This window comes from Meles meles, chromosome 1 (genome assembly GCF_922984935.1).
Source record: "Meles meles chromosome 1, mMelMel3.1 paternal haplotype, whole genome shotgun sequence".
Taxonomy (NCBI): domain Eukaryota; kingdom Metazoa; phylum Chordata; class Mammalia; order Carnivora; family Mustelidae; genus Meles; species Meles meles.
Window position 1 is genome coordinate 215,652,825 of NC_060066.1, and position 25,529 is coordinate 215,678,353.

At 61.9% G+C, this 25,529-nt stretch overlaps 1 protein-coding gene across 1 annotated transcript in view; it reads left to right on the top strand.

Annotated features, from left to right (window-relative positions):
* MMEL1 (membrane metalloendopeptidase like 1) overlaps window positions 1-25,529 on the top strand; it is a 30,946-nt gene that overhangs the window by 641 nt on the left and 4,776 nt on the right. Inside the window, exons 2-16 of the mRNA XM_045985051.1 lie at window positions 1,388-1,438; window positions 4,253-4,377; window positions 4,494-4,657; window positions 13,968-14,045; window positions 14,713-14,772; window positions 15,713-15,874; window positions 16,141-16,221; window positions 17,492-17,587; window positions 17,920-18,038; window positions 18,537-18,602; window positions 19,939-20,073; window positions 20,154-20,243; window positions 23,303-23,439; window positions 23,792-23,885; window positions 25,141-25,269. Coding sequence (XP_045841007.1) covers window positions 1,388-1,438; window positions 4,253-4,377; window positions 4,494-4,657; window positions 13,968-14,045; window positions 14,713-14,772; window positions 15,713-15,874; window positions 16,141-16,221; window positions 17,492-17,587; window positions 17,920-18,038; window positions 18,537-18,602; window positions 19,939-20,073; window positions 20,154-20,243; window positions 23,303-23,439; window positions 23,792-23,885; window positions 25,141-25,269 — 1,587 coding nt within the window. The remainder of the gene's footprint in view (window positions 1-1,387; window positions 1,439-4,252; window positions 4,378-4,493; window positions 4,658-13,967; window positions 14,046-14,712; window positions 14,773-15,712; window positions 15,875-16,140; window positions 16,222-17,491; window positions 17,588-17,919; window positions 18,039-18,536; window positions 18,603-19,938; window positions 20,074-20,153; window positions 20,244-23,302; window positions 23,440-23,791; window positions 23,886-25,140; window positions 25,270-25,529) is intronic.

Here is a 25,529-nt window from a genome sequence, read left to right on the forward strand (position 1 = left end):
TAAATGCCGTGTTTGAGCCCGCACCACAGCCCTGTGCCTGTCACGGAATTCTCGGGGGCCACGGAGCCCTCTGACTCCCGGGCCACGACCCGAGCTGGCTATTCCCTTCCTGTGTGTGCTCCAGGACGTGTGGGAGAGCCCGCCCCACGCCGCGGCTCCTGCGGCCCCTGCCACTGCCTGAACAGCCACGTGCGGCGGCACCTGAGCTCCCACAGCCCCTGATTCGGTGGGTGCGCCACAGCCCCCGTGGGGAGATCACCCCACACCGTGACTCTCCCTTCCCAATGAACACAGCCCTGCAGCCAGACCCCAGATCCATCTTCCAGCGTCTGGCGGTGGGGACCGCGCTTGGTACATCAGACGCATCAGTCGGGCGCGTGGAGATGGACCACACCAGTGATTGAGGTAGTGACGGTTTAATAGACTCGCTCGTCAGCCTCGAAGGTGTCGGTTAGGTACCGGGAGAAGGAACTCCAGGGACCGCGGAAGTGGCGACGAGAGAGGTGGAAGTCGGGTCAGACAGCCGCCAGCCGTCACCGACGTCCCTCCGCGTGGTGGCCGAGCTCCGCTGTCTGCCCTTGCCCCACGTGGTACTTCCTGGCCACACTTTCGTGCCTGACACCGTGCCTCCCTTCTCTCATCTGACTGGGGTTGGCTTGGGGGCTCAGGGACAGTCAGACCACCCCAGCCCCTTCCCTCCTTGCCAGGATACCCAAGGCCCAACATGAGGAAGCAGGTATTGGGAAGGTGCGTAGAGGGGGGACTCCCACGGGCCAGACTCTCGCCCCAGCTCTCTGAGTGTTCCGGAGATGTCCAACTTCCTCTAGCCTTTCCCTTCTCTGAGCCGGGCCCCCGATGCCTGCCTGCGGCACGGATGGGCAGACCCAAGGAGAGACCTGAACCCTGCCCTGCAGAGGCCCAGAGACACCTGCCGGATGGGGCTGGCCTCCGTGCAGAGGACAGCAGATGGCCCACGACCGTCCTGCCCGGCAGAAGAGGGGTTGGCCCAGCAGTCGGGGGCAGGTGTCTGCCGGGCCTGAGAAGAGCCCCCTGCCCATAGCAGCAGTGACCAGGGCTAACTCCTAGACCTGCCCTGGTCTCAAGGTTGTTAAGGGAGGTGGTCCCCCCTTCCCCCCCATGCTGGGCCTCCGCCTTCACACCTCACATCTTTTGTCCAAGCAACAGGGAGGGGTGAGCAGGGAGCGTCCACCAACCTCGAGCTCACCTAGAAGGAAGGATTAAAACCCACCCTCCAGAGTGTCCCAGGCAGCAGTGGGGCTGGGACTCACTGCATCCAGGGACCTGACTGGGGCTGGGGGTCTGGAGCTCCTTCGCTGGTTTCTCTCGGCCGCCAGGTGTCTGAGTGCTGCCTTGCTTGGTCCCACAGGAGAATGGGCAAGCCCAGCACCCCGGCTCGCTGGGCCCTCGCTTGCTCACAGTGAGCCTTGCGCTACAGCCCTGAGCAGGGCTGGGGCGCGAGAAGCAGGCTGAGCTCCAGCCCTCCCCCGGCATCTGCCTCCAGGCAGGCTTGTGGCGGCATAAGGAGAGGCGCTCTGGCCGGCCTGAGCTGCCTGCGGAGTCGGGGGCCACCACGCCCCACGGAGCAGCTTTTGGCTGGCCAGGCTGGTCCCTGGCCCGCCCCAAGCTCCCCAGGAAGAGCCGTCCTGGCCTCTTACTCCCCCAACCTCGACTTCCTCCCATTCCAGGCCAGCAGCCCAGGCAGCCTCCAGGCCAGGCTACCAGCTCCTCGCTCTGGGTGGGGTTCCCAACCTTCGGGTGGGGTGGGTGCCAGGAGGCAGACAGCGGGCTGGGGCTCCTGTCTGGTAACTGCCCCCGCAGAGCTGTCTTCCTCAGGGTGGGGCCAAAAGGACAGGCTGCCTGAGCAGGGTCTGGGCACCGTCGACCCTACCCTGTCACCCTTCCAGAGCCCCGGGGGCCTGGGGGGACCGCTTGTTCCGTGGGGTTCTGAAACAGGAGCAGAACTGCGCTGATACGCAAGTCGGGCCTGAAGAAGGGAAACCTGGCTTCTGGCCGGACCTGCTCTGCCCGGAGTCCCCAGCCCCCATCAGCAGGGCACCTGATTCACTCCCCGAAGCACTGGGATGCTTCTGTGCCCAGAAGGGTCTCTCCCAACCCTCACCTCTTCCAAAACTTCCACCTGGCATGGCCCCTGGAGCCCACCAGTCTCCCTAGAGAGGGAAGTGATGGGATCCCCTGGCAGGGGCTTTGCAATCCCTGTGGCCAGTGTAGCTCTCTGGTCCCTGGGTCTCAGGTAGGGTGGGGAGAAGGGTCTGGCTTTCCTTCCCAGCGCCCCTGCGGCCCCTTTGGACTGTGGAATCGAGGAGGGAGGAGGGGTCGGGACCGCAGGGAGCCCCGTGCTCCCTCCCCCGACACCAAACCCAGATGGAACTCCCCACCTATGCGTGGACATGTTCCCCGCCTCCAGGGAACCCACGCCTGCATCACAAAGGAGGCCGGAAGCCTCAGTGGGGCCCCACCTGAAGCCACTGCACTCCCGCCCCTGGGAGCCCTCCCACCTGGCCCCCCCAGCTCACCAAAGCCCTTGGCCACCCCGACGCAGCCTTCCGAGACCTGCCCGTGGGGGGCGGCCGTTCCTGAGTGACCCGGAGGTGAGCTGAGTGTGGGTCCAGCTCACGGGCCAGCTTCCCTAGGGAGCACCGGGGTGCTCCCCGCAAGCACCCAGCCTGTGCCCCGGGGGGCCGGGCAGAGTGTTTTCGGGGCAGTCCGGACCCTGGGGCAGGCATCCCCACACACACGGCGTTCTCCTCCCCGAAGGAACCCCCTTTCCTGGCCGGCCACCACAGACCCCTTTCCTGATTCTCTAGCGCTGGGCTGGGCGCTCAGCCCTTGGGAGGAGATAGCGTGCGCACCTCTCAGCCTTAGCGGGTCCCTGGAGGCCCGCAGGACAGGAGTGAGGGAGTCCACGAGTTCTGATGGGAGAAAGACCTCACTGGTGAGGCCGCGGATGGCCAGGCCAAAGCCCACACCCGTCCGGCTGGATTGATTCAGCCAGCAGATGGTGGTGGGCAGCTCGCAGGCTCCACTCTGGGTGCTGGGGACCTGGGAAGGCCGAGCCCCCCGTCCCCATGACCCAGACATTCCCCTCGGGGAGGGGACAACAGGGACAGAAGAGGCACAGAGGCTGAATCGCCCATCCAGTGGCAAAACCGCCATCAGTCCTGGGGTCAGCCTGGCTCCCGTGAATACGGACCCAGGGAAGGCTTCACTGGGAAGGTGACCTTGAGCAAGGACTTTTGGAGAGTGAGGGGAGAGCAGACAGGAGGCTGGGGGAAGGGCGAAACCCTTGAGGCGGGGTGGGTCTGGGGGTGGGCTGGGCAGAGAGGGGCTGCAGAAGCCGGCCCTCCTGACCCCTGGGGTTGGCAGGGAGGAACCTCTCCTCTCCCCCTCCCAGGCAGGACTGGGGTTGTTTTCCTCAGGCTTCTCCCCAACTCCCCGCCCAGCCTGGTGCAGGTTAGGCGCTGGGACTCCATAGCAGAGCTGTGGTGGGTTCGAGGACCCGGAGTCTGCCACGGGGAGGGGCAGCCCCTGTTCTCCGGCCCCAGAAGCAGCTGTCTGGGACGGGGCTCTGCACAGCGGCACGGAGGCGAGCGCACACACATGCACACACAAGCACAGGCCGGTGCGTGCACTCACTCACGTAAGGGAGAACACCCAGACCCCAGAGCCTGTCCCACAAGCAGCAAGCCCCCTCTGCACACCGTGGCAGCCCTGAGCGTCCAGCACCAACACCCACCTCCTGGCGTGGTCCCTCAAAGGACCAGGCAGGGGAGGGTGGGAAAGGGAGGCACGGGAGCGGCACACCCCCCAGGTGACCGCTAGGGCTGGTCCTGCCTGTTCCTGCCTGGCCTTCTGGTCACTGCCTGCGTGGATGCAGGTCCTTCTGGTCTCCCGCCCCCCGTTTCCTGGGCTCTAGGCAGGGAAGGTGGGCAGGGGGCCCAGAGGCCCACACCACCTCCCAGAGGGTTTTCCTGACCCGGTGCCCAGGGCCGTAGCTCCAGGACCCCCTCCCCCAGCCCCGGGCAGGCTCCACAGCAGTAGCCATTGGCAAGCATGGGAGCCGGGCTGGCTGGGCCCCTAGGGCCCCCCTCCAGCTGTGGCAGAGGGGTCCCCGGGCCTCCCTCTAGCTGACCTTGGCAAGAGATGCCACCATGGCTGGGCACCCGCCCCCCCCACTGTTGCTCGGGCACTCAGAGACTCTGGCCCACGGTAGGTGCCGCAAGCCAGAGACACGGGCTACGCCCGAAAGTCCATGGGTGTGGACTTGGCAATGGGAGAGCGAATGTCCTCCAAGGACCAGCACCTGCTCCCGGCTAGCATCAGGCCTCCCAGCCTCAGGCAGGGCCTCAGGGGCTCCTCACGCATCTCCCCTGCCCTGGTGTCCCCGCCCTGGCCGGACACAGCCCCCGCCCTTGGCCTTGGGCTTTCTCAGCTGTGCACTTTCCCCTGGCTAGAGACTTGGTGATGGGGAAGCCTGAAAGCCCGGTGGGGATGGTGGAGATTGCCAGCTGGTCAGGACAGAAGCGAGGCTTCCTGGAAGGGGGGCTGCTGCTGCTGCTGCTGCTGGTGACAGGCGCCCTGGTGGCCCTGGGCCTCCTCTACGCCGCCAACAGCAGAGGTAAGTGACGGCGCCTCCCCCACCTCTGCCTCCCCCAACCCTGATGAGCCAGTCTGGTCAAACTGGGCACGGGGGCCTGCCCTGGGCGCTGACAGGCAGGGGTCCGGCAGCCCCTACCAGAAGGCCCTGCCCAGGGCGGGCTGGCTCTGCGCTGCGGCCGCTGCGGGACTCCTGAGATGCATGGACCAGGTCCCCCACACATTCCGCGGGGCCCCCTCCCCTCCCGCAGGCAGCGACCGCGCCCCACAGGTCACAGCCCGCCCAGCACAGCACAACACCCCACCCCCGGCCCATCCCCTCGGCTCACCTGTGTCTCCGCCGCTGGTCGGGAAGGACCTGCTGGGATTCCAACCCCCACCCCCACGCCCCCCCTCCTGCTGAGGGTTGCGGCCTCCCAGACCGGCTCTGCTTACTGTGAGATGGTGGGAGAGGTCAGCTTGGGGTCCCAGAGCGACGGGGGCGTGGCCAACACTGCCTCTTCTGCTCCCCTCCCCCGCCCAGCCCCCGCCCCAGTCCCCGCCCACCCGCGTGGCCCTAGAGGGGCTGTCCCCGGCTTGGGTTCCGGGGTGTGCAAGCCGCGCCCCCTGCTGCCTACGGGCACCCCCTCAGGCATGGACTCCGGGGTTCACGGGACTCAGGAGAGGTGCTCCCCTGGCACTCTCAGCCATTGGGTGTCACAGCCTCCGTCCCTAGAATGTTCCCCCACTGGCTGGGCCAGGGCTGTCTGCTCTGCGGTGGACCGTGCCTCCTTCGCTAGTCTGTGGGTGTGACCGATGTCCCAGCCCAGGGCAGCTCCCAGCCTGTGCGCTGCCTGCCGGCCCCTGCTGGCTGCTCTGGTCTCCGGCCCCTCAGGGTCTCCTGCAGGGTAGATGGGCTCTGCTTCATGGGCAGGGGACAGGGAAAGGACCGTTGGCTGCATGGAGCCTCCGGGAGCCTAGACCTCCAGGAGCCTTTGTTCAGGGCTCACTGGGCTGGATACACCTTGTTTGGAAGCTTCCAGAGGACGACGCTGGCCCCCGAACCCTACCCAGTCTGCCTTCTTCTCCTCGTGGTCTCCTAAGTACAGATGGGGACTCGGCCGGGGCTCCTCCCTTGGAACCCGTGCCCCCACCCGCAGATGTGACCTGCTCATCTCGGCCCGGGCGTGGTGTCCACGGGGGGTTTACACGCAGCGTCACTGTTTATGTCTAAGCGCTTTCTCACTTCCACGAGGATCTTTTCCACTGACTCATGAGTTAGTCCAAATATTTTTTTTTAATCAAGATGCATGGAGATCTTTCTCGTTACCCTTTTTGTATTGGTTTCTGCGTTAACTGCGCTGTTGTCGGAAACTGTGGTTTATGGGGCCGGACGGACTCCTCGGTATTTGCTGAGTCGCTGCAGGACTAACCCGTGGTCCCCGCTGCCAGCATCTGCGCGAGCTGGAGGAGGACGCCTGACCGTGACCGTTAGATGACGCCGGAGATGCAGGTCCCTCCGTGACACCAGTCAGGTCTTCTCCCTGCCTGGGGTGTCTGGGTGTTAAGTCTTGTGCCGGAGAGTCGTGCCGGGTAGCCACTGGCCCGCGTTGAGGCTACACCGTTGTGAGCACAAACCTAGAATTCGCGCGTCTTCCAAGACCGTGCATGGCATAATGACCCTTCCTACCTTGATGCCGTTTGCCTCGAATTTGTTTCGTCGGGTACAAGCCTGACGGCCTGGGCCCGCTCGTGAGCCGGTTTTCTTCCATTTTTCTTTCGAACGTTGTGTGTGTCCTGCTTTCGCTGTGCCTCTTGCAACGGTGCGGAGCCGGACTGGGGTCCTCGCCTCCTACCTGAAGCAGTCTCTGCGCTCACCATGAGTCCCGCAGAGTCCGGTTTTTCTTCCGTGTTCTTTCGTGCTTCCCCGTCTGTTACTTTGTTCTCTGCCCTCCCGGAGCCAGCTCGTGGGTTCTCGATCGTTGCCCTTTAAGGGGCTATCTTAGATTTTTTTTCTTTGTTTAAATAGTTGTTATTCTGAAAGTCAGAGACGAAGCCTTTTCAGAACATCAAACTTTTCAGAGAAATTACAGTGGGCGATAGAGCCCCTCCTGGAATCCTGCTCCCACGGGCAGCGACAATCACTTTCCAGCACAGCGGCCAGCAAACCGTGGCCCATTTTGGCAAATAAAGTTTTATTGGAACACAGCTGTGCCCGTTTATTCGTGTACTGTCTTTGGGTATTTTCTTGCTATAATTAAGTTAAATAGGAGAGATAGGGTCTCTATGTGGCTCACAAAGCCTAAAATATTGATTACTTGGCCCTTGACAGAAAAATACTGCCCACTCCTGGACTCGTGTGTCTTCCCGTCCAAGCCTTGACGGTGAACCTTTTACTGTCGCCGCTGGGTGGTGAGGAGGCATTATAAGGTTGTGAATGCCCAGGCGTGGCTAGGCATGCCGGCTCCCCCAAATCTACCTGTGTGACCTTGGCAGGTTTCCTTCATGCCTCTGTGCCTCCTTTCCCTATCTGTAAAATGGAACATAGCAGAGTACATACGTTAGAGGCTGACTTGAGGGCCCAGGATTTAGTACATCAATAACACTTGGAAAATGTCTGTCTGTCATGCCGTTCGCGATCAGATGTCATAGCAAAGTGGTGCGTTTGGTCATTTCCCAGGGTGGTGTTTGACGTGCTGAAGGGAAGGCAGATTGAGCTCCCTACGCCAGCGAGGTCCTGCCCGCCCAACAGCGGTGCGTCTGTGCTTTGGGGTAAAGCCACCCACATCGTTTACGGTTTTCTCCTGAGTATTATTCACAGCTAAGCTCTCTGCCACGGTCCGGTTTCCTCGGCCCGAGTAGCTGCCTTGTTCAAGAGGTTTCCTCGTTCACTGTCAAATTATGTTATTACGAGCCTGTCTTTACCCCTCTCCAGTACCAACCTCTTGCTCGTGAGATGGATTTTTAGTTCGTTATGGGACGCAGCTTGAGGGCAAAGTCGTAAGCGCTCACTGCCGACTCCCGGCGCGCGAGTCTGCTCCGAGGGACGTTCCTCAATCTTGAAGTTCTTTTCCGAACCTCTCTGGTCTTTTCTCCAAATAATTCCTGAGAGTGAGCAGCGTCTACTGTCTCACAAGTGGTGATACTCGCTGTCGCTGTCCGGAACTCTCCGTCAGGTGACCTGCCGTCCCTCGGGTCTCTGTTCTCTCTGCCTTTGGTGTTACTCACTTTGACCGTTGAGGCATCCAGCTGTGAAAATTCGTGTTGTTCATTTGGCTCTGGAGAGGCTGCGATCCCTGAATCTCAGCCGCGATGCCTCGTGCTTACCGTGGGACGTGGCGCACGATCTTTCTGGATGTTGCGTCTCTCCCTCTCCTCTCCCGTTGTCAAATTCTGATTCTGTGCGTCCTCGGTCCCCCGCCCCATCCCGTGGGTCTCTGGAGAGTTTCCGTCTCTGACTTTGTCCTGCGATCTGGGTCAGTCACTCCGAAGCACATTCCATCTCACTAAACATCTCTTCCCCCGTATTCTATCTGCAGAAAATTTCCCCCAAAACCCTGCGATAACCTGGAACCCATACACTTTAGGACACTGCCTTTTCTCACACGTATGAATTAAAATGTTGATTGTGTTTTTGCAAAATGTCAATTCTTCAAAATACATCTGAATATTTCTGTACTGCAGTGCAGTCAAGGTTTAGACAAAACCCCGTAATCAGAGGGGTAAACTGTCACTCTGGTTTCAACCAACAAGGAAACTGCAGCTCAGGGGAAAAAATCTATTTTGGATTTTTTTTTAATTTAACCTCGGTGGGGGCACTGAGTGGCTCAGTGGGTTGAGCCTCCGACTCTTGGTTTCAGCTCAGGTCATGATCTCAGGGTTGTGGGATCGGGACCTGCAATGGGCTCCCTGCTGAGCGCAGAGTCTGAGAGTCTTCCTGGCTTCCTCTCCCTCCTCCGCTGCTCCCCCTCCACGGGCACTCCGTGTGCGTGCGCGCGCGCGTGTGTGTGTCTCTCTCTCTCTCAATCTCCCTAAAAAAAATAAAGAAATCCTTAAAAAAATTTTACCTCAGCAACTACATTCTTCTGTGTTTCTAGAATTTATCATTTATTCTTTCACAGACTTATTCTTTTTAATATCTCACGACCTTGTTTTCGATGTTTTCTTTTACTTCTTCAACACACTTGGACTGTTTTCTGCGTCAGGGAGGCATTGCTGCCGCGCACACCCGGCGCCGAGGGGTGGCAGCGGCCCCTGTCTGTGGGACGTGCGGGCACACAGCTGTGCGGGGGTCAGCGGCGCCGGGTCGGCTTCACAGGGCGACTCTGTTCCACACGAACGGACACTGCCCCCCCCACCCCCCGCCACGAGCACCGGCGAGCAGGCCTGGGCAGGTGCGCCTGCTGGCAGGAGTCTGAGAGGACAGCAGGGAGCGCGCAGGCCGCCGGGGGTCTAGCCCCGGCACTGGAGGAGCGTCCAGGAGCACCACTGCAACCCCAGTCTGTGGCCAAAGCAAGCCGTGCGGCCAACGCACGGGCAAGAGAGGGAGAAGATGTCCTCTGGCAAAGGCATGGGGCAGAGCAGGGTCTGGATTTGGGGCCATCATGCCCCACACCTTCGGGTCAGAGAGTCCCCAAACATAAAATCCTCGGGGATCACGGTTCCGCGTCTGTTTTGCGCTCGTGGGAGCTCATCTTGGCGTCGGCGTGAGTCCATGCTCGCCCTGGCTGCCTCTGTGGGGACCCTGTCTCTCGGGCCGGCAAACTTCCCTCCAGGGAACATGTGTGTTTGTTTCCATCGAGAACCTGGGGAGGCCACCAGCCTGGGCCTGCTGGAGCGAAGGGTCTCAGCCCGAGGTTGCCTTGGCCACACTCGCACCCACAGCGGCACGACGGCCAGCCCGCTTCCCCAGGGACGAGGGCTCCTTTCCACCTGTCTGAGATTTCTGCCGCTGCCTTTGTTGAGAGAGGGACATGAAGAAGAGCCAGAGGGAACATAAATTATTCAAATCAAGGCCAGAAGAGCAAAACTTGCAGACAAAAATGTCAAAAACCTTTTTTTCAAAAGATTTTTTTTTTTAATGTGGAGAATCTGGGTGAAAATAATCCCCGTATTACAGAAGTTATGGGAGCAGGAGAACAGAGTGGATTCTGTGTCAGTGGGCGTTAGGGACAGCCACTCCCATCTGAACTTAAAAAGGAGGAGGACATCCTTCCTGGGCTCCGTCTTTCCCAGGGATCGCACGCTGGCACTATAGGAAGCTTCGTTTCTATTCGGTCTTTGTGCCAGAAGGGTCTTGCTGGTTTGCTTCCCAGTTAATATGGGGCGCCTGGGTGGCTCGGTCAGTTAGACATCCGACCCTTGACCTCAGCTCGGGTCATGATCTCAGGATCGGGAGAGGGAGCCCCGTGTCGGGCTGTGTCCGTACTGGGCGTAGAGCCTGCTTAACATTCTCTCTCCCTCTCCCTCTGCCCCTCCCTCCCTAATAATAATGTCCCATAGGTCCTAGATTCTGTGTTCCACTTGTTTTAAAAGTAATTTAAAAGTTTCCTAGAATAGCTTTGGGCTCAGGCAATATTACGAAGCTGGCACAGGGCGGTGTGGACCACTCCAGCGTCCCCTGCTGACGGGTGCTCCGCTCACGGAGATACATTGTTGCAAGTAATGAGCCAATGTCACTATCTGACAATTAACTAAGGCTACGCTTTGTTCTGATTGCCTCTGTTCGTCCCTCACACCCATCCTGTCCCAGGATCCTGCAGGACGGCGCGTGACATCATTCATCAAGTCTCCTTAGGCTACTCTTGGCCGTGATGGTTTCTCAGACTTCCCTTGTTCATGATCTTGACAGTTTTGAGGGGTCCTGGCCTTGTATTTTGTGGAATGTCCCTCGGGAATTGCCTGATGGTTTTCTCCATGATTAGACTGGGGCGATGTGTTTGGGGGAGGAAGCCCGGAAGTCAGGGGCCACACTTCCAGCGACTGCTCACTATTGCTGACCACATAGACTTCATTCGGATTCTCCACGACCCCCCTTGCCATTCTGTCTCCTCGGAAAGGAAGCCGGGGGGGCAGCCCACTCCCAAGGGGTGGGGAGTTAGAACCACCCCCTAGAGGCCGGGCACCTACGGACACGCTTTGGAATTCTTCTGTATGGGAAATCTATCAATTTCCTCCAGTCCTTTATTTATTCAGTGATTTATTTGTGTCGGCACGGACTCAGGACGTGTGCTTTATGCCGTGGGTTATAACCCAGTACCAGTGTATTTTGTCGTGCCGATGGTTGCGGCTTGGGCCACTGGGGGTTCTGACCCTCCCCCATCACGGTGGCCTGGGGATATCGGAGGTGGGGAGCACTTCCTCGCTTTCTAGCCATTGAGATGTTCCAGGCTTGTCTTGTACGCTTTCTGCCCACCGTTTCTCCAAGGACCCCTGGTTCCTTTTACGGGGTAACTGTCAGAAGCCACAGTCGGGTTACTAGGTGTGATCATTACCACGGGTCACTGCGGGCAGCCACTCCCAGCTGACAGTGCGAGGACGTGTGTGTGTGCACACGCACGCTAACCCACGTGTGTACACGTCCTCCGCAGCGCTTCTCGGAGCTACCCTGTGTGTCTACATCAGTCGACACTGGTACTTCTAACCCATTATCACCGGCTTCATCCCAGCCTCCCGCCCTGGCTGGTCCAACCTCCCGCTGCAGTGGTGGGGAGTCTGGCCGTCTGCCTGCCACTTCACACTCCCTCAATCCCAATGCTCACGCCTGGCATTCCCACGGAAACAAGTCCACCAATGACCGCACAGCGCGGCTGGACAGCTCCCCTGCCTTGGGTCTTACGCACCATTCAGGGCCAAGGTGACTTGGGTCAGCACCCTGTCCTCACCCCCTTTCTGCCGGGTGACTGCGTACACGTGGGATGCTCTTTGATTCTTGTGTTCCGTTCCGTCCTGGGACCCGAGACCACCTCAGGGATTTTCACACTTGCGTACATTAAGCTTCTCTCTCCGCGCTGCAGGTGTGTGGGCTTTTGCAAATACTCCAGATACCGTTTCCCACCCGCCGTGGCCCCACAAAACAGCGCACTGCCCGGGAATACCCCTCATGCTCCCCGTTCCCTGTCCACCACGCCTACCCCGCACCCCTGCCAAATGCCTGGCAATCGTTGCTTACCGCCTCGGCAATTTTGCTCTTTCAGAAGGTCGTCCACTTGGAATCACACCAATGCAGCATGTTGGGGGCCTCTGCACTTAACAGTACCCACGTCGGATCCATCCCTTCATCGTTTTGTGGCTTGATGGCTTCTCACTTGCTATCGCTCAATTCAGTGCCGTCCGTCGTACCGACGTAGTGCAGTTTACTCATTCACTCCCCCATTAAAGGCCATCATGGTGCCTTCTAGTTTTTTGGGATTGCAAACAAAAATTCTATAAAATTCACATTCGGGTTTTCGTATGGACGTAAGTTTTGAACCAGTTGGGGAAACACTTAGGAGCCGAATCGTAAGACTGTGTTTGGTTCTATAAGAAGCTTTCACACTGACTTTTGGCGGGGGAAGGCTGCATCGTTTGGGGATTTGCAGATGTTTTCCTCTGTGCCGTAGTCTGGATCACCCACGGTGACACGGATTCTTTCTTGTTCGGGGTGTTGTGAAGCCTGTAAAACTAATTCTTCATTTCAGTTCTTTCTTATCACTTCCGTTTATCTGGACGATCACCCCATACCTAGATCCCCTTCCCGTCTTCTGTACCAGACCCTTTACTGAACTGTCATAAGCACTGAACGTTTCGTCTGCTGTCTGACATCTGGTCACCCGAGTCCACGTCTTCGGACTATCCAGGGCTTTTCTGATGCGGGGTCACATTGGCCTGCTTCCTCTTGTGGGGAGATATCTCTCGGCTTTCCTGCCCCGCCTGTGCCCTCAGGGAAGGTCCTGTGAGAAGGACCTGGCAGGCGGGGGTGCCGTGCGGAGCCCCACCCCCGGCGCCACTCACAGCCTCTGCCCTCACAGGCTCCTTGCCCAGGGGAAGGCTGCCACAGGCCACGGTCTCTGGGGAGCGCACCTCCCTGTCTGGAATTTGGCTCTGTGCGTTTTCTGCGCACCGCGCTCCGGCAGGTCGGCATCTGTAGCTTGTTCCCCTCCCTGGGGAGGGAGCCAGGGTCTCCTCCGACTGTCCTCATCCTGATCAGAAGCAAAAATCCCTTCTCCTCCTCCTCATGTCTGTGGCCAGAGCTCAGGCGTCCTGTCCTTCCTGTCCACTGTCCTTCCTGTCCACTGGCCCTGAGGGGTGGCCCTTTGGGGTCCGAGGTCTAGCTCTCGTGCCAGGGCTCTGGGGTAACGAGCCTGACAAACGCCCGTGGGACAGCCATGCCTTGGCGCCGACAGACCACTTCATTTCCGCTGCGAGCAGCACTGTTCTGTGTCCGCGGGGCTGGGCTCCCTGAGGCGGGACCCGGGTCGGACTCTGTGTCTTCAGCGCCTGGCATTGGGGTTGGTAACCGAGAAACGTGGGACTGACAGATGAACGCCGGTGCGTGGGAAGAGCAGCAACACCGGGCAGGGGAGAAATGCCCACCCCGCTCAGGCCCCATGTTTCGCAAGCATCCCTTCCGATGGCCAGGACCCCGGCGAGTGACCCCAACATGTGGGCAGCTCCCTGCACCCTCTGCAGTCTCTGACCTGCGTGAGGCCCTATTCCTTCCTTCCCACCAGGTCTCCGTGTGCCTCCCCCGTGGAGGAAATCATCCGCAAGCCAGGTCTGTAGGTGGCCAGGCCAGGCATGCCCTCTCCCCAGACCTGCTTCTCCTCTGTCCCTCCCCCTCACCCCTTCCCCACCCCCACTCCAGGTAGAATTGACAACCACCCAGAAGATCCTGATGCTAACCAGGCCATGCCCCGATCCTGTGCAGGGGAGGGATGGAGGGAAGGTGGCCAATGGGTCAGAAAGTGAAAGTGACCTCCTTTCCCCGGAAATGAGTCTGTTGTTCCTGCCTCGATAGGACTCCAAGACTGTCCATATTGCACGGTGTGGCCCGTGGCCCCGAGATAGAAGAGGAAGTCAGAGGGGAAGGAGGTCCTGCCTCAGGAACCCTCTGGCCCCCGGCAGATAAGGGTGGGGCGGGCTGGGTGGGTTGGCTCTGGAGAGCAATGGGGCGGGCAAGCCAGCAGGGCCCCCTTCCCACGTATGTTCTGCCGGGTGACCCTGGTGACCAGGCCCAGCTACAAGGAGGCAGGCAGCAATCAGAGCAGCCTGGACCCCAGCCCTGCAGCAAGCTGCCAGGCCTGTCCCCAGCAAGCCCCAAGGTACCCCAGGGTGGGGCTGGAGGGAGAGCTGAGTGCCGTGTTTCTCCCCAGGGAAGCAGCTGACACTCTTTCCTAGCCGGCTTTGCTTCTCAAAGGAAGAGAAGACCATTGTAAAACGAAAACCCCGAGGTAGCTTTGTCTTCCTATCAAAACACGGCCCCAGCAGGTGGGCTGGAAACTGGGCCTCCTGTGGGCTGGGCGACTCCAAAGTCCAGGGTGTGCAGCTGGGGAGAGGGGCCTCCCCCAGAGCCCCATAGAAAGATGGGACAAGATGGGTCCAGCCATGAGCTGGATGCAGGGTGTTCCCTGGACTCCAGGAAACCAGCATGAGTCACCCCCAGGCTTGGGGTGCCGCCCCTGAGACTGCACGGGTGCCCCTTTATACAACCAGCTGGCCCCGCCCCACATAGGGGGTGTCAGGGGGCCACAATGTGCAGAGACGAGCAGCACGGGCAGGCTGCCTGGAGGAGGTGGCGGGGCGAGAGCTGGCTGGCAGAGAGACAGGAGGGCAGAAGGGCCAGCTGCAGTCCTGGGGATCCAGAGAAGCTCTGGGGGTCAGTGGAGGCAGAAGGTGTCAAGAGGCTCCCAGTTCCCAGCAGGACTGACGCCGGCATGAGGCTCACCTCACTCCAGGCCCCATCCTGGGCCACCTGGGAGGACTCAGGGTCGCAGATTGGACTGACCCTGGGGGCTGGGGGTGGTCTGAAGCCTGGCCCTGCCCGCCCCAGCAGACTGACCCCGCCTCGCCCCGTCCTGCTCTGCCTCCCCTCTTGCTCACAACGCGTCCTGCCCACAGCCATCCAACGGCCCAAGGAGACGGGCGAAATCTGCACCAGCCCCGGTTGTGTGATAGCAGGTGAGCCCCCCCCCCCCACAGCCTTGCCCGGGGCCGGGGCTTCCCATGACGCTGGTACAGGCCCCCCGAGGCCCAGGGAGCCACTTCCAGGTGTGGTGAAGGGCGGCAGGCGGACCCCGGTCCTGCTGGCCGGTGGGGCCCCTGCAGCGGGCTGGGAAAAGAGGGGTGCTCCCACTTCCCATTTCCGCCCCCCCAGAGGCCGCCTGCCCCCCTCCGAGGCCCCCGTGATGGGGAGGGAGGTCGTGCCGCGCTGGGCCTTCTTGCGGTTACAGAAAGAAAGGTCACACGAACGTACGAGTTTCCTCCCACAAATTCGTCAACAAATTGGAGTCCGTACGCTGCTATTTGCAGCCTGAAAAGAGTGAAAACGGCCAGAAGAAACACCAATGAAAACTCAGAAATGGGATTTTTCTGACCACACTGGGGGTGTGGACAGGCACTCAAGCTTCCCGCCAGGCTCCAGAAGGGACAGAAGGCGAGGGAGGGTCCCAGGTTCGGGGGGCCGTGGGAGGAATCCAGCCTGGCCGCCTCTGCTGGGAACCCCAGACCCCACCTACCCCACACACCCGGGCGGCTAGAGGCCAAGCCGTCTCCTCTCAGTGCCGACAAACCCCGAGTGGTGGGTGAGAGCCCCTCCCCCACAGACACACGGTGAGTGAGGGGCTCCACGGCCAGGGCCCCCAACAGAGCACCTCCTGGGCACCCAGACTGGGCGTCCCAGGCTTGCAAACGTGGACATGAAGAGCAGAAACGTCCCGGGGCCTCAGGTCATGTGACTAATCAGTCATCGCCGAGAATTTGAATTCCTGCTTTGAGCTCACGGAGGCTCAGAGAGGGTGACGGACACTCCTGGGGGCACACCGCCAGGATCGATTACCCAACAGTCCACCGGCCACCCGTAACTGGGCGCCCCCTCCCTCCCCACCGTCTCCACGAGTAGCCGCCCGGATCCTCCAGAACATGGACCCGTCCAGGGAGCCCTGTGATGACTTCTACCAGTATGCGTGCGGAGGCTGGCTGCGGCGCCACGTGATCCCCGAGACCAACTCCCGATACAGCGTCTTTGACATCCTTCGAGACCAGCTGGAGGTCATCCTCAAAGGTGAGAGCAGCTGCGACCTTGGGCATGGAGCTGGGGCGAGGCTGGGCATCTGCCCCACTCTAGGGTGGCCATGGGGCCAGCGGGACGGGCTGCTGGCCCCGCCTTGGTCCCGTGGGCACAGGGGAGCAGAAATCCCCCTGGATAAAGGCCTGCAGGGGCAGAGGGACCACCTGTCACCGAATGGGGGGAGGGGGCACTGCGACCTTTGACCTGGCTCTCCCTGCCACCGCCTCAGGCCTCCGTCCATCTTCCTCCTCTGCCCACAGGAGTGCTGGAGAATTCCACCACCAGGGACAGGCCCGCTGTGCAGAAGGCCAAGATGCTGTACCGCTCCTGCATGAACGAGAGTGAGTGGGGGACGGAGGGGTTGCAGGGTAGGGAGGTGCTCCGGGACCCACAACCCCTGTAGCACAGCATGGAGGGGGGCTCGCCACTCAGGATTCATGTCAGAGGGGCTGTGCCCGCCGTGGGCCACTGGGTTCAAGCTCCCCTGAGGACACGGCCTTGCTACCAGCTGCCTGTGACCCTGTCTACACCCTGACCCCAGCCTGGGGCCACACCACGCAGGCAGGGGGAAACAGTGAGGGGCCCGCCTAGAAGCCCGCCTAGAAGCACATGGGTGTGTGTGTGCGTGTGTCTGCGTGTGAACGTATGTGAGTGTGTCTGCGTGTGAGCGTGTGTGCGTGTGTCTGCGTGTGAACGTATGTGAGTGTGTCTGTGTGTGAGCGTGTGTGGTGTTCATTCCTTCGCAGGGACGTGTGGTGCGCGTGTGTGCATGTGTGCGTGCGTGTGAACGTGTGTGCGCGTGTGCATTCATTCGCATGGACGTGTGTGCGTGCACGCGGACATGTGTGCACGCATGCGTACGCGTGGGTGTGTGTGCACGTAGGTGTGTGCACGTGTGCGTTCGATCACATGGTTGCGTGTAATTCCTCGGGTAAAGAATTAGCACGACGCTCGTGAAGGACGGTGAGGCGGACTTTATTTGGGGCCGTGCAGATGGGCGCAGGGCCCACTGCAGCGGGATTTTCCGCGGGGGACACAGCGTGGGGATTTCTAGCCCAGGGGCGGGGTGGGGTCTATGGACGGAAAATTACTGGAACGGGAAGGTGGGGTGGGGGCCTCCGGCTAAGCTGCCCGCAGGACTGCTGCCACGGGCCAGGGAGAGGAGACGTCGCCTGACCCGCCCCGAGACCCTCCGTCCCCACCTCCATCTTCTGTGCGATGGAAGTTCCCAAGCTCCCAGCCCTACCCTCGCTGTCCCGGAGAACTTGTTCACGGCCTGTGTTCCATGGGCCGCGCTGCTGGGGCTCCCGAGGGGCCCCCAAGCAGGCCAGAGTGCCCAGGGCTGCCCACAGGGCCCTCTCAGAGCACTCCCGGCCCACACGGCCTCCCCCAGGCTGACTCACCCACCCACGACCCTCATGCTGCCCGGCCACCTGCTCTCACCGAGCCCCGGGCGCCCGTCGCAGCTGTGTCCGTCAGGCCCCTCTGCGTCGGACACGGCACCGTCTGGCGGGGACCCGGCTCAGTGCCAGGCAGGCGGTGTCCCCGCGGGCCTAGGAGAAGGCGCACCCCTGCTGCGCGTTTACGTGACGACCCCTCCTTGCCTCTCAGGCATCATAGAGAAACGAGACTCACAGCCTCTGCTGAACATCCTGGACCTGATGGGCGGCTGGCCAGTGACCATGGACAGGTGGAACGAGAGCATGGGTAAGGCCCGGACTCGCCCGGGGCTGCTCGTAGCTGAGCCCCTCCCGGCTCCTGCGGGCCAGCGTGTCCGGCTGCCGGTGGGGCCCCTGCCCGGCCCCTCAGGAGCCCTCCCCTCCCCGCACACGGGCCTGGCTATTCTCTGGGCCCCCTTGAGGGAAGCGGGTCCCTTGAGTCCCTGTGCCCCCTGGTGCCCACAGCATCCTTGCCACCACAAGCCAGGCGGGGGCTTAGGAGGCTGGTCCCGGCGGGATCCGGGACCAGAGTCCAACAAGAGCCGGGCTGGGACCCCAGGAGCCCAGCCAGGCTCCAGCCCGAGGCGCTGACGCCCGCAGGCCCCAGGTGGGAGCTAGAGCAGCAGCTGGCCCTGATGAATGCGCAGTTCAACAGACGCGTCCTCATCGACCTCTTCATCTGGAACGACGACCAGAACTCCAGCCGGCACATCATCTACGTACGAGCCGCGCGGGGGCAGGGGAAGGCCGGGTCCCTCGTGCCTGGCTGGGGCGCACTCGGGGCCGTGGGGAGCTCCAGGGGTGGCCCCGAGCCCTGCTCCCATCCGTGCCGTGCCCGGGCCCCGGGAGGGAAGCCAGCCTGCGTGCCGTTTCTTGGGGCCACCTGTCCGGGGCTCTGGCACCAGGGCCGGAAGGCCGACCTCAGAAAGCCCCCGCGGGCCGCAGCTGGGCCACGGTGCTCCGGGAGGGCAAGCGTGCCGTGGGGCCACCTCCGGGCCCACCCTGCCGTCCAGCCCCCGCCGCCCTCCACCCATGCCCCGCAGGGCAGGGCCGGGACCTCAGGGCCCGCACACACACCAGCGTGACCCCGTCCCGGTGGACGCCGTGTTTCCACCGGGCCCTGTTCAGGGGGAGCCAAGGGAGATGCTGTCCTCCTCAGCCGGGCTGTGCAGGGACCCCTGGCTCCTCGCCCAGCTTCGCCCCCTCTGTGCCTCCAGATAGACCAGCCCACCTTGGGCATGCCGTCCCGAGAGTACTATTTCAACGAGGGCAGCAACCGGAAGGTGAGGCAGGCTGAGCCCCGGCTCCCCCGGCTCTTTCCTGCAGGGCCCCCTGCCCTGCCCTCCCACCCATCACTTCGGGGCCCACCCGTGGTCCGACTTCCCCTGGTGACCCCTTGACCCTCACCACCCATAGCCTCTGTGGGCGCCTGCTGGGGGCTCTGAGGCCTGTGCACAAGCTAAGCGCGACCTTCGACGTCATCAAAGGGACCGTCCCCAGGCATCCCTCGCCATATGCGGGGACAAGCTCAGCTTGGCCCATAAACCCCGCGGGTCACACCCCGCGTGCCTGTCGCACAGTGCAGCCTGCTGAGATCTGAACACCAGCCACCCCCACCCAGGCCTGCCCCTTACGCACTCGGCTGCTGCATCAGGGTAGAAGGGAGACGAGGAGCCAGAGAGGGTAGAAGGAAGAGCCAGGCAGCAGCCTGTGACAGGCGGAAGTTGCAAAATGACCCACGTGGGGAAGCAGTATGGTGGGCTTCCTGGTGGAGGGGGCTCTGAGCCAGGCTGGGAAGGATGGGCCCCGCCAGGAGAAAGGCTGAGCGTGGCTGACAGAGAGCCCTGGGGTGGGGCAGTGTAGCTGACAGAACCAGACCCGGCGGCCGGAGCAGGGCCAGGGCATCCAGACGGCCTCGTGCCGGGCAGCTTGGACCTGACAAGGAAGCTGCGCCAGCCTTCTGCCGTAGGACGTGCCCCGTGGCTCCTCCGTGGGCTGAGGGAAGCCCGTCCCAGGATGGGGACTCGAGAAAGCAGGTCTGGGAGGGGCGTCCAGGCTCAGTACCCACTTTCTGACCCTCGGGCTGAGCCTGGCGAGGGCAGCCCAGCCGACAGCCCTGGGCCACCCCGGACCTTCACGAAGCACCTGCCGTGTGCCCAGCACTTGACACACGGCCTCGAAGCCAGACAGAATAGGTCTCGGGTCCTGCGGGAGCCCAGGAGCACGGGGTCGCCGGGCTGGCAGGGGTGGACGGGGGCGGAGCCGGAGGGCGCTCCGAGCAGGCGGGGCGTGGGCTCCGGTGTGGGCGACCATGCAGGTGCGGGGAGAAGGGCCGCTCCTCCAGGTCCCGTTCAGCCGATTCTGGGAGCATCAGCAGCAGCGGAGGCCCCGGCCTGGGGGATGGGGCGGGGGCTAGGGCTTGCGGGGGGGCGGGGGTGTGGACAGTCCGGAGACCCCCATCCCGGGGCTCATGGGCCCTGCCATCGCTGCCAGCCAGGCTTGTCCCCGCGAGCCTCCCGGGGGCCTGCTTCCTGGCATACGCCCACCCGCACCCCACAGAGAGCCCCATGGGGGCCAAGGCGGCCAGGCCGCCGGCTCCGTTCCGGTCCTTTGGCGCAGGTACGGGAGGCCTACCTGCAGTTCATGATGTCGGTGGCCTCGATGCTGCGGGCAGACATGAACCTGCCGGACAACAGCTACCTGGTGCGCGAGGACATGGCGCAGGTGCTGGAGCTGGAGACGCAGCTGGCCAACGTGAGCCGCGGCTGGCGGGGCGGGGATGGGCCCGGCTGCCCCGCCCCAGCGTGACCGCCTGCCCCCCCCCGACCGTGCAGGCCACGGCCCCCCAGGAGGAGAGGCATGACGTCACCACCCTGTACCACCGGATGAGCCTGGAGGACCTCCAGAACAAGTTTGGCCTGAAGGTGAGTTCCCGCCCCCCCCACAGACCCCCCCATCCGCTAAGCCTCAGAAGGATCCCGCGGGCACACACCCCAGGGGCACGCTCACACTGGGACAGCAGGTGGCCGCTGGGCTGTCCAAGGCCACAGGGCCCCCATCTATGAGACAGCTGCAGCAGAGACCCCACTTTTCTGAGCAGGAAACAGCCTGGGAGCGTTGCTGATCAACCCGAGCCAGGGAGACGCCCACCCAGGGGTCTCGGTCCCCACGTCTGTCCCACCGACCCGCCCACCCCAGACTGAAGGCTGCCCCACGCCACCACACCCTCAAGCCCTCCCTCCCTGCTGGCCAGGTTACACACGGGGGCCGGGGGCTGGAAAGAGCCAGAGAGAGGGGAGCACCCCACCCAACCCCAAACTCTGCCGGCGGGCCACCCTGAGCCCCCAGCTTGTCCGGCAGCCCCCCTCAGGAGGGACAGACGTGCGACGCTAGCCATCGCTGACCTTATGGCGGAGGCCACATCAAAGGGCGGAGAGGGTGGGTGAGGACAGAGCCAAAGTCAGAGGGCGGAGGGCCTGAGCAGGGATGGAGCCAAAGTCAGAGGGAGGAGACGACAGCGGGTGGGGACAGGGGTAGAAACAAAGCGCCGAACTCCTGATCAGAAAATGCTGTTTAGAGCCGCAGAACAGAACAGGAAAACTCAGGGGACTCCTGCCCCGGGGCTCATGGCACTTGGTGTTCCAGAAGGCTCTATGGTCCCCGGATCCTGCCCTCTTCCTTGGCAGGGGCTCCCAGCGGGGACCCGCTGTGGCCACCCCCTCAGGACAGCCCAATAACTGGCACTTTGGGGTCCAGGCCCTGCTCTGGCACCGGCCGCATCCAGGAACCACGCACGCGATCCCCCCAGCTTGTGCCCGCGCTGCCGTGCGGGCCGGGAGCGAGAAAGAGCAGGACTTGCAGGGCGTCAGAAAGCAGGGAGAGGATGGGACGATGGCAGCCAGGAGGGGCCACAACAGGCAGCTGAGAAGTCTTGGCGGAGGGACCGTCTGGGACATGCGGCCCAAACAGAGGGGCAGCAAAGACCAAGGTCCTGAGGCGGGAGCCGCAAGGCCTCTGGAGGGCAGATGAGGCCCGGGAGGTGACCGGGTGCACCGGGCCAGACTTCCAGGGCACTGGCCTTGATGCTGCGGCACCGACTTGACTCACACTGAGGACCAGCCTGCAGCGCGGCCAGGCAGGAAGTGGGGGCCGCCGGGCCACCTGTTAGTAGAGGCGGCGAGAGGGGCTGCTGGAGCCATATCGAAGGTGGACCCCGCGGGGTTTGGAACTGTGCTACATGTGGGGGTGAAGAACGAGAACTCCGATGGCCGCAGGCGCCGTGCCATGGAGATGGCCCGGGAGCAGCCCCGGGGATGTTCTGGGAGCCAGGACTTGGGGCATCTGGTGCGTGATGCACTTACAATGCTTAGACTCGCCTCCCCGTGAGCATGTGCACACGGGCCTTACTCAGGTCAGAACCGCCACAGACACCCCTCCTCTTGGCCCTGCGCCTGCCCTTCCCCACAGCAGCCACCACCCGACTTCTCCCACCACAAGAAGCAACATCCGAACCAGGCAAGTTGGCTCATTTGCACAGGGTCTCTCTCGCCCCGCGTTTTATAGGTGAGCCTCGCCATCCTTATACCCCATGTCACTGGGCATTGGGCAAGTTTCCCTCACCCTGACTGCTGTGTGGTCCATTCTGGAAATGCGCGATTACCCCCTGCTGTGCTCTCTCTAGACCTCTGGGTCAGATCCCATTCTGGGCTCTTCTGAAGAAAGGGGCCATGCTCATTCTAGTGCATGTCTTTTGGGGTGCACACGCGCGCACGGCCGTCGGGTGTCCACCTAGGAATGAGGTGGCCAGGCCACAGAACACACATACGTCCCTCTTCAGCAGACAGCGCCAGACTTTCCCTGCGTGCAGAGTTGCTGTCCCCAACAGCAGTATGGAATGTCCTCGTAAGACGCCTCACACATCTCTCCTCAGAGTCACTCTTAGCCGTTTGGTTTTTTTATGCTGTTAGGAAGGGCCTCGTTTTGTAACGTATCTTCGTATTTTTGGTCGGTGGCACGCAGAGACTCTGACCGTACACGCGGCGGCTTTACTCAGGGCGCACACGAGTTCTGACAGTACCAGCGGTCGTGCGCATCGTGTTTCCTTCCTAAGAGAAGAACCGCCCCGGTCCGCCGTCCTCCCATTGGCCGCCGACACGTTCGTTTCTGTGTCGCTGCTCTCGGACACAGGCCCCCTTCATCAGACGCGCAAACTCACCTCCTGCTTCTAGTCCGCTAAGAGTTTCTGTCCTGAACAGATGTGACATTGAACAAGTGTCCTCCTTTCTGCATCCATCAGAATTGGGTGGGATTTTCCTGCTTTATGTCGCCATCACAGTCAGTCACGGGATTCGATTTTCGAATATCGCACCAAACTTGAACCGCCTGACTACATGGAATTTGACTGTGATGTATTATCCATCTTATATAGGTCCAGAGAAGTCCTAATTCCTAAGATTTTCCTTAAGGTCTCTGTATCTACGACCCTCAGTGAGACAGGCTGTTCCCTTCTTTTTGTGACATCCTTCTTTTAGTATTAAGTTGCTCTTGGCTTCCTCATTCCAACATTCTCTTCCGGCTCTCTTCTGGGAAGTTCAAGGCGGATTGGCAGTGTGCCTTCTTTAAACGTCAGAGACCATCCACCGAAGAGCCAGATGAGCATGGAAATGTCTACACGGGAGTATTTCAAATTAAAGATCCGTTTATTACATATAAGACTGTATGGGTACTCTTTGGTCATGTTGCTACGTTGTGGGGTTTTTTCAGGGATTTTCCCACCACCCTGGAGTTTTTAAATACATCGGCATAATCTCTTGCCACGTCTGTGGGCACGGTGCTCTCACCCAACCTTCCCCCGGGGCTGCTCGTCTGTGCCTTCTCTCTCGTTCTCTGAAGATTCTTGGGTGGGAGCTGGATTTTCTGGATGCCCAGGGGCATGTCTACCTCTCCATCTCTCCCTCTTTCTCTCCATGCCCGCCTTCCCCAGGGGTTTAACTGGACGCTCTTCATACAATCTGTGCTGTCCTCTGTCAAAATCGAGCTGCTGCCGGATGAAGAAGTGGTGGTCTACGGCATCCCCTACCTCCAGAACCTCGAAGACATCATCGATGTCTACTCAGCCAGGTGAGGAGCCAGGGAAGGTCCCAGAGGCTGCAGCATCCCCGCCGCTGCGTCCTGTCCCTGACAGGAGAGGACCCCAGGGAGCATTTACTCAGGGAGTGAGGGACAGGAGCGGGTCAATGGTAGTGGCTGACAGAGCCCTAGAGAGAGAAGCGCACCCTACTCAAGGTGTCTCAAGCATCCGGAGCAGACAGGCTGTATCTGGGGCTTGTCCTCGAGGCTTTCTCCACCACCCTGCTTACGGCGAGTTCTCTGCTCGGCACAGAACCTGTCGACCAACAGCCCATAGGACCAGTAATCTCTGGGCATACAGCACGCCCCTGTTCCATACCCACGCTCTGCCCCCCGCCCTCAGGACCGTGCAGAACTACCTGGTCTGGCGTCTGGTGCTGGACCGCATCAGCAGCCTGAGCCAGCGATTCAAGGAGGCACGGGCCAACTACCGCAAGGTGAGACCCCGCAGAGGCAGCTCCTGCCCTGTCCTGCCACTGGCTCACTCGGTTTACGGTACGGAGCGCCCGCTGTGGGCCAAACACCAAGGTCCACCCTGGGGTCAGAGCCATGAAAGAGCCTAGCAAGGTACCTGCCCTCTGGGGGCCGTCGACAAGCTGGAAGTCCGCTCCTTCGAAAGCAACAAGTAGAACAGCAGGAGAAGGGGCAGAACAGGGAGAGCCTCTCTGTGAAGCTGACGCTGGAGACCTTGAGGAGAGAGTGACCGGGGCAGATTCCCAAGGCAGGGAACACCGCGGGGCCACGTGAGGGAAAGGACGATGAGGTCAGGGAGAGAGATGGGGCCAGCCATCACGGGACCGATGCCTGGATTCCCCACGCCCTGAAAGCTGCCGAGGCCATAAGAGTGGGACCCACAAGCTGGTGTCCTGCTGGCGCGGTCATTCCGGCTGCTCTGGAGGTGGAGTGGGGTACAGTCAGGGCAGAGCAGGGGAGCCACTGGGAAGCCCTGTGGTCTCGGTGGCTGTTCTGGGACGACGATCGGAGGGGGCGTGGAGTCAGAGTGGAGACAGGTGCCATCATCCGGGGGGGGTGACAGGTTGGTGCAGGGCATCAGCGGCAGACAGAGGGGCCACGGCAGACAGCTGAGGTACAAATGGGGGAGGGGCAGGGAGTCAGGGGACTCTGGGTCTTCGCTGGAGAATGGGACGGGAAGTCCTCCAGCACGTCAGGAAAACACAGCAGAGCAGCTGGGGGCAAGTCCGGAGCCCTGCTTGTCGCGCTGGGTCGGAGACATGACCGACCAAGCATCTCTCTGGTGATGGGAAAACTGGGGGACCGCAGAGCTAGGGCTCGCGGCTGAGCCGGATCGGGCCCCCAGGGCCTCCAGCGTCACCACGAGCCTGTGCTTTCGGGTGGGGCTGGAGTCCTTGTGGTCAGAATCCGGCCACACAGCCTGGCCAGGGTGGCAAGAACAGGGGGCAAGGAGGCGCTGGGGGCTGAGTAGGGCCCTACCACCGCCCCGGGGTAAAGGCACGACCCAGAGCCTGAGTCAGGGGCCCTCCCCCCGAAAACCGCATCCTCGCTCCTGCCCACACCTGTGGCTAGCCCTCAGAGGGGACTCTGAGTTCCTCCGTGCCCCCCCACTGGCTCCTGGGCTCCCCGAGGCCGAGGACAGGGAAGCAGGTGCGGGTAAAGGCAGCAGGGAGTGAGCGTGAGCGTGACCGTGGCCGTGACCGTGGCCGGCCGCCACAGGCGCTGTACGGCACGACGGTGGAGGAGGTGCGCTGGCGGGAGTGCGTCAGCTACGTCAACAGCAACATGGAGAGCGCTGTGGGCTCCCTCTACGTCAGGGAGGCCTTCCCCGGAGACAGCAAGAACGCGGTGGGTGCTCCGCCCCTGTCCATGGCCCACGGCCCCGGGGCCAGGTGCTTCTCCCCGCAGGGATGCTCGCCCACCATGTGGGGGGTGTCCCAGCCCCGTGTGGTGACTCCTGGCTCCTGGGGTGGGAAGCCCAAGGGCCGCCCAGCTGCCCGTGTGTGCTCAGTGATTTTGGGAGCTCGCATGTGCCCAGCGCCCCTCCCGTGGGGAGGCCAGAGGCCCTACCCCCAACCTTACAGGTCTGTCGGGGAAAAGGACCGGGT